At 40.8% G+C, this 13,251-nt stretch overlaps 1 protein-coding gene across 1 annotated transcript in view; it reads left to right on the top strand.

The window, feature by feature from the left end:
• Positions 1–2,489: 2,489 nt before the first annotated feature.
• LOC126215388 (phosphoserine aminotransferase) overlaps positions 2,490–13,251 on the top strand; it is a 122,234-nt gene continuing 111,472 nt past the window's right edge. Inside the window, exon 1 of the mRNA XM_049942095.1 lies at positions 2,490–2,612. Coding sequence (XP_049798052.1) covers positions 2,505–2,612 — 108 coding nt within the window. The 5' untranslated portion in view covers positions 2,490–2,504. The remainder of the gene's footprint in view (positions 2,613–13,251) is intronic.

The following is a 13,251-nucleotide window of genomic DNA, read 5'->3' as shown; positions in this document are numbered from 1 at the left end:
TACATTTCTGTAATCTCACAGTGCTCACAAGTAACACACCCTTACTTTGTAGATGAGGCACATTATACATGGATTGTCTCTACATCATAGTTTTCTATTCTCTTCCTTCAATGGTCTTTTGTCTGACTTCAAACAAATAACTTAAGCTATTGTATGCACTTAAGTTTGCCTGCAAAGCAAATCATTTTCTTTTCTTGTTGTAGCATTAATTAACCACTAACATGTTTGAATTGTACTTGTTCTGAGGCTGTAAATCACTTGTGGTCCGTAGCAGATTTCCATATTGTGCTAGATCGTGCTAATTTCATCCTTCAATTTGACGTCCAGTCTGGAAATATGATTAATTTTTTGCACATTGATAAAGTATTTCAGTGTTGATTGCATTTACATATAGAGGGTTTATAAATGGATCTCCTGAAATATAGGAATGTGTTGCTGACATCAAAACCCCACAAAAAGTCCACATGAACTTGGGTCCAAAAATCCTTCATTAGGGCATGGGTTTTTAGCTAATGTAGTAGCAACATACATCTACAAAAATTGGTCAAAGTCACCTCCTCTTGTTTCAGTGCATGCCGGAGCCTGTGTCCCAGTTTTTGCACTGCTCTGTTGAAAATTCCTGGAGTGTCATATATTTGGTCAAATCTATTTTCGAAACACTTCCTCAGAATACTGACAGTAGGTACAGCAGTTGAATGTACTAAACATTTTAAATGTCCCAAAAGATAAAAATCCTTTGGATTTAAGTCAGGTGATCACTGATCACGTAGGCTGTGCAATGGATCTGTTTGAGCAGTCCACTGATTTGGAAACTGGTTATCAAGGTGCCGGCAATCTTAGCTGGAGCACCATCGTGCATAAATATCATCCATTGGATGATGTCTAGGGATACATTATCCAGTAAATAAAGCACCTTATTTCGGAGAAAACATAAGTATGTTCATCCGATAAGACATTGTGGTACAATAGGGAACAATAATCAAACAATGAAAACTCCAAGAAGGAATATATCAACAGTAGGAAAAGACAGATTGCTAGTTGCCGTAAAAAAGATACATCAACTTGCAGACAGGCAGAGTCTTTTAATTGTACCTGTCTTCAACTTGAGATGTATTCTGTAGGGAACAATAAGATGATCATGAATGATTCCACACTGCACGTTGAAACTGAGCAAAAGACAATTTGACAAGCTAAAAACAAATGCCAAGACTATATATAAAGAAGACAGTAAATAAAAACGCATGTCTGATAAAATTCTTTGGATTATCAGGGGTCATTAAAGAGAATTAATTTCATAATGCACTAAAGAAGTACTTTCAGATGGACTTCTTGTAATGTTGTGGTGTTGGGACATATATCTACACTTGTAGACGGTAATTTATAAACACCCTGTATCTTTACTGTGACATTGCTCCTTTTACAAGACCCGTTCAATAAGATTCCAGAACATAGTCCACAAATTTTTTTCTGTTCTTACCTTTCACTTATTGTACATGATCTCCTTTCAAAATACTCTCCTCTACAACTGATACACTGCTCCCAGTGCCATTTCCAATTACGAAAGCAGTCTTGGTACACCTCTTGCTTGATCGCATGAAGCGCTGTCTGCAAATTTTCTTTTGTCTCATCTACCATTGCAAATCTTTGTCTTTGCAATGGGAATTTCAACTTTGGAAATAAAAAAACTTCCCAGGTGCCAGGTCTGGAGAGTACAGAGGATGAGGCAGCACAGTGATTTTGTTTTTTGTGCAATAGTCATGCGTGGTGTGGGACAAACTTGGCGGCAACACAATGCATTCCAAGATGCTGTGTTAGGATTTCATGACATGATCCAACTGTAATGTTATGTTCTTCTGCAATCTCTCAGACAGTCAGTCTTTGATCGGCATGTACAATTTTGTTGATGTTCCTTATACGAGCGTCGTTCGAGGGCGTCCTGAACAAGAGTCATCTTTAACTTCCATCCGGCCATTTTTAAACCGTGTGAACCACTTGTAACACTGAGTACGGGTTCAGCGCTCATCATCGTAGGCTTCCTGCATCATTTGGTGTGCCTCCGTAAAGATTTTCTTGAGTTTCACACAAAATTTAATGCAGACTTGTTGCTCCTCTGAGTCTACCATCTCGAAACTTGCAAACTGTGCAACACAATGTTTTACTCAACACAGTACTGAAAATAACTAACAGACATACAACTATGAAATTTCCAGCAGTTACACATTAAACACAGACGTGTGCAGGGATGCCAACTGCTTTTCGCTCCAACACAGCATTGGTGTGAAATTATGAATGTTCTGGAATTTTCCGAACACATTTTGTATTTCTCAGATTTTTTAAGCACTTCATTGGTGAAAAGATGTAATTCATATATTTTGGGAGGTGCTAAGTGCCATGTTTTCTGTTGTAAATAAAATCACTTCTAAAAATAATTTACACATACTGTATAGATGTTTGTATTGGAATTACTGTTTTTATTTTCAGACTTCCTACAGTGGAAAGGAGAGATGCAAGATGAAGAAAATGTTTTCTTCACGAAGTCATCAGGTGGAAAGAATTGTTATGTATGCCACTACTTAGGAGTTGCTGACACAAAAGGCAAAACAGGCCAAAGGGTAAGAGACTTGTTAATCAAAATGGCTCTACCTGTCCTGTATCTTTAAAAGCTACTATTGTGTCATCAGGCAAGGTTAATGTAAATTTCTGTACAACACATGCAGATAGCACGTAGGTAGCATGTGCCTGATTGAGCAATGCCCGCTGATCCATTGCAGCGACGTCTTCCACATACTGCAGTCTTAAAGAAAGTGAGTGTGTTTGTGATGATGGATACACATTTTGGACCGTTTGGACATATAGATAACATAAGAAGAGAGCATAAACTTGAGAAGTCATAGGAATATGTAGATGATGCTAACAGTGTGAGAGTGTGGCAGTATCTGCAAGATAGTCTTATCACCAATTCTTCGGTTGCATATTACAAAGTGCAGGGTAGAGAGGATGACAGAGAGAGTAACAAATTATCATAACACACCTTCATGTCAATAATAACCCCACACCCTTACAAATGACAAAAAATTCTGTGGTAAAAAGGTTTTGATTGATACCATATATGGTAAAAATAAATATTGGTTTGACCTAGCAATATGGTTAAGAGTTGATGGATTTTTTATCAGTTGCCCAATGGTTTTCTGCATGAATATTGACACTCAATGAAAGTTAATCTGCATCCTGTGACACCTGTGGGCTGAAGATGACACAGCGGCCGGTTGGTACTGTTGGGTCTTCATGGCCTGTTCGGGCAGAGTTTAGTTTAGTTTTATTTGAGCAGGTTAAAAATATACAGGGAAAATCAGACCTGGTGTAAGATACATCTCTTAATAGTTCTGCCTGTTGACATTACTGTATTATGTGCATTCATTTAATTGTTCACTTTGCTGTAGATGTCCATTTAGTATTGTAATGCACGCAATGAATTGGTGGGCGAAGGTAAACATAGCATATTGTTTAACTGGCATGTGGACTGGGCATGGTGACAGAACATAAATTCAAAAGGAAATGAGGATTTATTCCTGTGAAGTGATGTGTAAGAAGCTGTTAAAATCAGTAGTGAGGTTAGAATTTTCCTAGTTAAAACTGTAATCTGTTCGCCTTTACTAAGAGAACTCAGCATTCATGATAGCTTTGATGTTTTTGGTTAGTACAAAAATGCATTGCACTCAGCATGCCGTACCAAAGAAGTAATAAAACATCTGAGTGATTTATCAAGTGGCATTCAGCAATTATCATGACAGAGGATACATCCCGTTGTACCTATTATTAAGGTTTCATCCCATTCCATTCATGTATGGAGTGTGGGAATAAGGACTGTTTGAATGCCTCTGTATGAGCAGTAATTATTCTAATCTTATCCTCAGAATCCCTATGTGAGCAATACATAGGGGATTACAGTATATTCCTAGATTAATAATTAAAGCCGGTTCTTGAAACTTTGTTAACAGACTGTCTCAGGATAGTTTATGTCTATCTTGTGGAGTCTTCCCATTCAGTTCGTTCAGTACTCTGTGACACTCTCCTGTGCATTAAACAAACCTGTGACCATTCATCTTGCCTTCTCTGTATAGTTCAATATCCCCTGTTAGTCCTATCTGGTATGAGACCAATATTCTAGAACCAGTCCCACAAGTGATTTATAAGTAATCTCCTTTCTAGACTGATTGCGCTTCCCCTTTATTCTACCATTAAACCAAAGTCTACCACATGCTTTACCCATTACTGAATCTATGTGATATTTCCATTTCATATCCCTACAAAGTGTGACAGGCAGCTATTTGTATGAGTTGTCCGACTCCATCAATGACTCATTGATATTATAGTCATAGGATAATTTGTTTTGTCATTTTCTAAAGTGCAAAATTTTACATTTCTGAACATTTAGAGCAAGTTGCCAATCTCTGCACCACTTTGAAATCTTTTCAAGATCTGACTGAATATTTATGCAGTTTCTTTCAGATAGTACTTCCGTTATAGGTAACTGCACCATCTGCAAAAAGCCTCATTTTTAGTATTAATGTTGTCTGCAAGGTCATTAATACATAACATGAACAGTAAGGGTCCTGACACACTTCACTGGTGCACTTCTGAAGTTACTTCTACATCTGATGATGAACCTCCATCCAAGATAATATGCTGCATCCTCCCTACCAAAAAGTCTTCAATCCAGTCACAAATTTCACTTAATACCACATATGATCGTACTTTTGACCATAAGTGTAGGAGCAGTACTGGGTCAAATGCTTTTTGGAAATAAAGAAATACTGCATCTACCTCATTGCCTTGATCCATAGCTTTCATGTGCGAAAAGTGCAAATTTGTTTTCACGTGATCGATGTTTTTGAAATCCATGCTGATTGGCATTGAGGAGGGCATGTAAATATGTAAATCAACTGCTGTAAATAATTTTCTGAAAACTTACTGCAGTTGTAAGAATTTATTTGTGATTATGAATTGCTTCCTATGCTAGCAACCACCTCTCTTTGCTCCTATAGTGATGTCGCTGTGGCAGCCAGTCACAGCCTGCTTCTCCTCTGGTACAACCTTCCTTTTAATAACATTGGCACTGAGTGTCAGAATGGTATATATTATGACCATCACAAATGACCAGACGGCAGCCAGTCACAGCCTGCTTCTCCTCTGGTACAACCTTCCTTTTAATAACATTGGCACTGAGTGTCAGAATGGTATATATTATGACCATCACAAATGACCAGATGATACGTTTAACTTCAAGTATCTGTCAGATTACTTGCTAGTGTGCAACTTTGCAACCTATTGCTGCTAAAACTCTTGTATCAGATGTTATTCACTAGATGATTTATATCAATTGAAATCATTAATAGGCCTATCACATGTTCTCGGGTTCCTCCTGAGATTGTTTTTACATATTTTTATTTTTGTTCTATTAGCAATGACGTGTTGAATTCAGTCTGCAAGAAAATCCTGAATCCCTTCCCAAATCTTTTCTGATACTTGGTAAGCTTGTATTTTGTTCATGAAATGGCATTGCTGAACTGTACTGAATGCTTTCCTGAAGTCAAGAAACACAGCATCAACATGGATGCCATTGTCTGTGGCTCTCTGGTGCTCATAAATACAGCAAGCTGTATTTTACAAGATCTCTTTTTGCAGAATACAAATTGCTTTTTAAAGAGGATAGCATTGTTCCTCAAAAGCAACATAGTATGTGGACATAAAACTTGTTTCATAATTCTAGATCAGATTGACATCAGAGATATAAGACTATATGTCCTATGACCCTTATGGGAAATAGGAATTACGTGTGCTTTTTTCCCAACTGATTGGCATTCCTCACTCTTACAACGGCCTATGATGAAACTGGTACTAGAAGGGGAGAAAGTTCTAATGCATAATCTTCATAGAATCTCAAAGATTTCTATTTCAGATACTTTTCCACTATAAGGTGATTTTAGTTTATGTATTCTGCGATCACTTATTGCAATGCCTGCCATTTTGGTGTTAGTGTGATTGTTAAAAGGAGGAACCTTATTACATTCATCCACTATAAAAGTTTTGGAAGACAAAATTCGGCATTTTTTCCTTCTCTCTGTTATTTATTTATTTATTTTTGTTGCAGTATTATCACTGAGCATCTGAATGATTTCATTCCATTTACTGGCTTCTTGTGAGACCAAAATGCAACACTAAACAATTTTCTCTGGTGAAGTTTTAATGACTTTTGTCACATGAGAAATAGGACTAACTGTTGTTGTTACATCTTATATGAAGATGCACTGGCCTACATATTTATGTACTGTGTATGATTAGAGATCAGATGGTACCAGATTATCTTAGGTGCCCATGCCCAACATTGAGACAATAAAGCTGTAGCAATTAGGTTGTAGATATTTAAATGAGTTCACGTTATTCCTTAGTGGTAATGAGTGTCTGAGGATGGTGGTAATGTGCTGCCAAAACTATATGTGTGATAGAATAAAGACATTTCAAGATACAGCTGCGGTGGTACTTTTTCTCATATAGAACTAACTGATTCAAAGGGAAGGTCACATACAGGGCTGACATGGTCTCTACATGACATCTCCAAATTAAGAGATATGTGGAAGAGGATATGTGAAGATGTTGTCATTAGTAATTTATCATTTGAACAATATAATAAGTGATTACGCAATTAACATAAACTTATTTACACTCTAAGACAAAAAATATGCACCACGAAGGAATTATCAAAATGGGATGGAAATTGGTAGATGTGATGTACATATACGTATGAACAAATGATTACAGTTTCAGAAAAACTGGATTATTTTATTCAAGAGAAAGCGCTTCACAAATTGAGCAAGTCAGTAACATGTTGGTCCACCTCTGGCCATTATCCAAGTAGTTACTCGGCTTGGCATTAATTAATGGAGTTACTGGATGCCTTCCTGAGAATATTGTGCCAGATTATGCCCAACTGGCATGTTAGATTGTCAAAATCCTGAGCTGCTGGGAGAGCTGTGCCCATAATGCTCCACACATTCTCGGTTGGGGAGAGATCCAGAAACCTTGCTGTCCAAGGTAGGGTTTAGCAAGCACGAAGACAAGCAGTAGGAACCTTAGCTGTGTGTGGGCGGGTGTTATCTTGCTGAAATGTAAGCCCGAGATTGTTTGACACAAAGGAACGGAGCACAGAATATCATCGATGTACCACTGTCCTGCTAGGATGTCGCGATTGACGACCAAAGAAGTCTTGCTACGAAAAGAAATGGCATCCCTACCATCACCCCTGAGATTGCCAGGAACTATGACAGTCGACAGTCAGGTTGGTATCGCACCTCTATCCAGGGCATCTCCAAATATGTCTTCAGCATGGAATCTCATTGACTGGAGTGGAATTGTCTCCAGTGATGAGTCCTACTTTGAACTGAACCCCGATGACCAGTGAAGACGTGCCTGTAGACACCTCGGACAGCAGTGGGATACCAACCTGCCATACAGCCCAACAACCAGGGGCGATGGTTTAGTGTGCCTTTTTTTTTTCGTAGCACGATCCCTTTGGTTGTCATCAGTGACACTCTTACAGCACAGTGGTACATTGACGACATTCTACATCCCGTTTTATTGCCCTTCATGGCGAGCCATCCTGGGCTTACATTTCGGCTAGACAATGCTCACCCACACATGTGACAGTCTCTACTGCTGTTTGCCAAACCTTATCTTTTCCAGTGAGGTCGCTGGATTTCTCCACAATTTTAGAACATCTGGAGCATTATGGGCATGGCCCTCCAACAAGCTCAGGATTTTGACAATATACCGTGCAAGCTGGACAGAGTTTGGCACGATATCCCTCAGGAGGGTGTCCAACACTGTCAATCGATGCCAAATCATATAACTGTTTACATAAAGGCTGGAGGTGGACCAATGCGTTATTGACTTGCTCAGTTTGTGAAGCTCCTTGTCATGAATTAATCATCCAATGTTTCTGAAACTGTAGTCATTTGTTTGTCTCTACATGTACATCATATCTACTTATTTCCGTCCCATTTGGAGAATTCTTTCATGGTGCATCATTTTTATTTATTTTTTTCTCAGAATTTTGACAGTCTAATTTATATTAATGTTATATTTATTTTAAGAAATTATTTCTTCCATTTAATAACAATAACTTACTCTATTGGCACTGCAGTTTTGCTTCTGTGCCAACAGTCACATAACATTGTTTCTTTTATAAATGAGTTTTTATGTCCAAAACAGTAAGATGAAAAATGTTACTTACATACAATAATATTCAAAGAATTTTCTTGTGAAACAACACATAATAATTTTATGGCTCCACTATTTTCTTACTCTTCAATGATAGCATATGACGGTACAGCAGCAAAATATTTAAGTTTAGAATTTAGTTTGTAGCATACAGTTTGTATTTTGTTCTGTAAGGTTTCCAGGTACTCGGGAATAGAGGACAAACGAGATGAGTATGGTGTTATTTGCAAGTTGTGAATAACTGCTGTTTATCACAGATGGTAGTATTCACTGTACTACGTACACTCAGGTGACAAATGTCACGGCCTAGCAATATGCACATATGCAGATGGTTGTAGTACCACATACACGAAGTATAAAAGAATAGTGCACTAGTGGAGCTGCCATTTGTACTCAGGTAATGCACATGAAAAGGTTTCCAATGTGGTTGCGGGTGCACGACGGGAATTAACAGACTCTGAACGTGGAATGGTGGTTGTAACTAGACGCACGGGACATACCGTTTCAGAAATCGTTAGATAATCCAGTATTCCAACATCCACAGTGTCAAGAGTATGAAATTTCTGGCATTACCTCTGACCATGGAGAACGCAGTGGTGACAGCCTTCATCAAACAACGGAGAGCAGTGGCGTTTGGGTAGAACTGTCATTGCTAACAGACAAGCAATAATGCGTGAAATAACCACAGAAATCAATGTGTGATGGATGATGAACGTATCTCTTAGGACAGTGTGGCGAAATTTGGCTGTGCTAGCAGATGACCGGTGCGAGTGCCTTTGATAACAGCACGACATCGGCTGCAGCGCCTCTCCTGTGCTTGTGACCATATCGGTTGGACTCGAGAACTGTAGCCTGCTCAGATAAGTCCCAGTTTTAGTTGGTAAGAGCTGATGGTAGGCCTCAAGTGTGGTGAAGACCGCACAAAGCCACGGACCCAAGTTGTCAACGAGGAACTGTGCAAGCTGGCGGTGGCTCCATTATGGTTTGGGCTGTGTTTACCAGGAATGGAGTGGGTGCTCTGGTGCATCTGAGCCGATCATTGACTGTAAAAGTTTTCTGTTCGGCTACTCGGAGGCCGTGACAATGCACTATGCTACCAGGCCACAATTCTTTGTTATCAGTTTGAAGAACATTCCAGACAATTTGAATGAGTGAGTTGGTCACCCAGATCACCTGATATGCATCCCATCAAACATTTGTGGGACATGATTGAGAGGTCAGTTCATGCACAAAATCCTGCTCCAGAAAAACTTTCGCAATTATGGACGAGTATAGAAGCCACACGGCTCAATATTCCCACAGGAGACCATGTTGAGAGCTGCACTACACAAGACAAAAAGACGGTTGACACGGTATTAGGGCGCCGTCCCACAACTTTTGCCACCTAATTGCATAGTAGTATAGATTTAACTTGAAGTATTGCAAGTATAGTAGAGCTGTCTGGATAGACAAGATGCTTCTGGGACACGTGTGGCGAGCCAGCCCCTGATTGAATCCGCATCACGAATTAACGATGAGTGCTGGTGAGCTGGCTAGGCTGGATGTGACTTTTAGGCAGCTTCCTACATCCCACTAGGTGAGTAACTAGCTGATACTAAGCAAACATTTACAAAACGTAATAACACTTGCACATGAGATGTACGCTAGACACAGACAAATGAGGCACACAAATTCCTTGCTAGAGGGAGTGGTGGCGTCAGAAAGGGCATCTGGCCATCAAATGCAACTGACACTGCCGAAACTGATATACGGGGCCTGAAAAAAGGATTAGCATCTTCAAGAAACGGAATGGGACTTCACGGGTTCAGGGGGCAGCCGAGTCAAATTTACAAAGGACTTTGGCCGTGTGAGCCCACTTATCACTATGACATTGCACCTCCTCTGACCTGGACACATGCAATGATTCAGGTGGGGAGGGTATCGCAGAGCCGTTGTATCCTCTCCTGTGGCAAGCTGGCTCATAACTGTTGTAGCTGGTCCTCAATGTTTTGAGTACTGGCGGTGGGATGGAGTTGACGTCCTAGCTGGTCCCACATACACGTTCTGTTGGGGACAGTTCTAGGGTTCTTGCTGGCCACGAGAGTGCCTCAGCATCAAGCAGACAGCTCATGGAGACAAGTGTCATGTGTGAAAGTGCATTTGTCTGCTGAAAAATGGCACCACGACGCTACCACCTGAGAGGTAACATGTTAGGATCCAGAATGTCTGTGACATACTGCTGTGCCATCAGAGTTCCCTCAGTCACTACCAGATTTGACCTGAAGTCACACCCGATGGCTCCCCGCCCTATATGTCAAGAGTATTGCCACTGCATCACTACGAAACATTGGAAGAATGGGATTTCTTTTCAGGCCACCGCCATATTCGTGACAGTTGTCGTTCGGGATAAAGTAGAACCGGGATTCACCGCTGAACACATTGTGATGCTATTCATCAGCAGTCCGTGCTTCCCACTCTTGGCCCCACTCCAAATGTACCTGTTTGTGTTGTGTTAATAGCAGCCTACATCATCATCATCATCAGTTATCTGCTATATTAGCAGGTCCTTTGCCTCTCCATTTTCTGCGATCCATTGCTTCCTTCTTAAGGCTGCTGTATGTTGTACCATCCATCATGTCATCCAGTATCTGGAATCTCTTCCTTCCTCGTTTCCTTTTCCCTTCTACATAACCTTCTAAAACTGTTTTTATCAGTCCGTGATTCTTTCTTAATAATGCCCAATTCAATTTCTTTTTTTCTCTTTATTACATCTAGCAACTGTCTTTTCTCTCCCACTCTTCTCAGTACCTCTTCATTATTTACTCTGTCCATCCAACTTATTCTTTCCATCTTCCGCCATGTCCAGATCTCAAAAGCCTCCAGCCTTTCTCTGTCTTTTTTCCTCGTAGTCCAAGTTTCAGCGCCATATAGAAGAACACTCCATACAAGACGTTTTATGAGTCTCTTTCTGAGTTCTCTGTCCAGACCGCTGCAGAAGATTCTCCTTTTCTTATGAAACGCCTCTTTTGCCATTGCTATCCTTGTTTTAATTTCTGTGGTGCACCTCCAGTCGGTGTCTATCCTGCTTCCGAGATACTTAAAATTTTGCACCTGTTCTAGTGTTTCTCCATTCAGCACAATTTTTATTTCCTCCAGCCTACATATAGGATGGTAATTCCTAAGTGCAACTGCTGCATCTCCGACCAGTGGTGCGATGTGGTACAGAACGTTTCAAGGAGCCCATTACTCGTTCTTGGATGACAGGAGTAGATATGAAGGGGTTATGAATTTCTTGTTGCACAACACAGCCATCTTCCCTTGTGGTGGACCAAACCCTTGATGATGAGTAGGCTTGCTCTTACATTCCTACACAGTGCCACATGGGCCACTGCCACACTTGAATGCCCCACAAATCAGGATATTTGGAGTTTTGACCAACCGGTTAAATGGAGACGCACACACAGAAGTGTAAGAATGGGACTTCTCCCCAGGTGACTGCCGTGTTCGCCAACAGTTGTCATTCAGGGTAGTGCAGAGCTGTGATTTGCTGCTGGTCATCAGCAGTCCACAGTCCTCAGTGATGTCACCACACCAAATGCAGCCACTTTGATTAAATATCTGTGCATAATGTTGCAAAGTGATGTGAAATGGAATGAGCACCTCAGGTACTAGGGAAGGCGAATGTTCGGCTTCGTATAATTGGGAGAATTTTGGGAAAGTGAAACTCATCCATAAAGGATATGCCATATGGAATGCTAGTGCGACCCATTCTTGAATAATGTTCGAGTGCCTGGTATCCCACCAGATCACATTAAAGGAAGACATCGAGCTGCTAGTTTGTTTGAGTTCAATCAGCATGCAGATATTACAGAAACGATGCATAAACTCGAATAGGAATATCAGGAGGGAAGACGATGTTCTTTCTGCGAGGCACTATTGCACAAATTTAGAGGACCAGCATTTGAGGTCAACTTCATAATGATTCTACTGCCATGAACATGCACTACGTGATCAAAAGTATCCGGACACCCCCAAAAACATATGTTTTTCCTATAAGGATCATTGTGCTGCCACATACTGCCAGGTACTCCATATCGGCGACCTCAGTAGTCATTACACATCGTGAGAGAGCAGAATGGGGCATTCTGTGGAACTCATGACCTTCGAACGTGGTCAGGTGATTGGGTGTCACTTGTCTCATACATTTGTATGTGAGATTTCCACACTCCTGAACATCCCTAGGTCCACTGTTTCCAATGAGATAGTGAAGTGGAAACATGAAGGTACCCTCCGCCACACACCGTCAGGTGGCTTGCGGAGTATGGATGTAGATGTAGATGTAGAAGAGACATGTACATTACAAACGAGTACAGGTCGACATTGTCTGTTGATTGACAGAGACCGCCGACAGTTGAAGAGGGTCGTAATGTGTAATAGGCAGACATCTATCTCGACCATCACACAGGAATTCCAAACTGCATCAGGATCCACTGCACGTACTATGAAAGTTAGGCGAGAGGTGAGAAAACTTCAATTTCATGGTCAAGTGGCTGCTCATAAGCCACACATCACGCCGGTAAATGTCAAACGACACCGTGCTTGATGTAAGGAGCGTAAACATTTGATGATTGAATAGTGGAAAAACGTTGTGTGGAGTAACGAATCATGGTACACAATGTGGTGATCCGATGGCAGGGTGTGAGTATGGCGCGAATGCCCAGTGAACGTCATCTGGCAATATGTATAGTGCCAACACTAAAATTTGGAAGCAGTGGTGTTATGATGTGGTCGCGCTTTTCATGGAGGGGGCTTGCACCCCATGTTGTTTTGCGTGGCACTATCACAGCACAGGCTTACATTGACGTTTTAAGCACCTTCTTGCTTCCCACTGTTGAAGAGCAATTCGAGGACGGCAATTGCATCTTTCAACACGATGGAGCACCTGTTCATAAAGCACGGCCTAAGGCGGAGTGGTTACACGACAATAAGATGCCT

Source organism: Schistocerca nitens, chromosome 12 (assembly GCF_023898315.1).
Source record: "Schistocerca nitens isolate TAMUIC-IGC-003100 chromosome 12, iqSchNite1.1, whole genome shotgun sequence".
In the NCBI taxonomy this organism is placed as follows: Eukaryota; Metazoa; Arthropoda; class Insecta; order Orthoptera; family Acrididae; genus Schistocerca; species Schistocerca nitens.
Note: the sequence above shows the minus strand (reverse complement) of the source record. Positions and strands in the feature narration are given on the sequence as shown.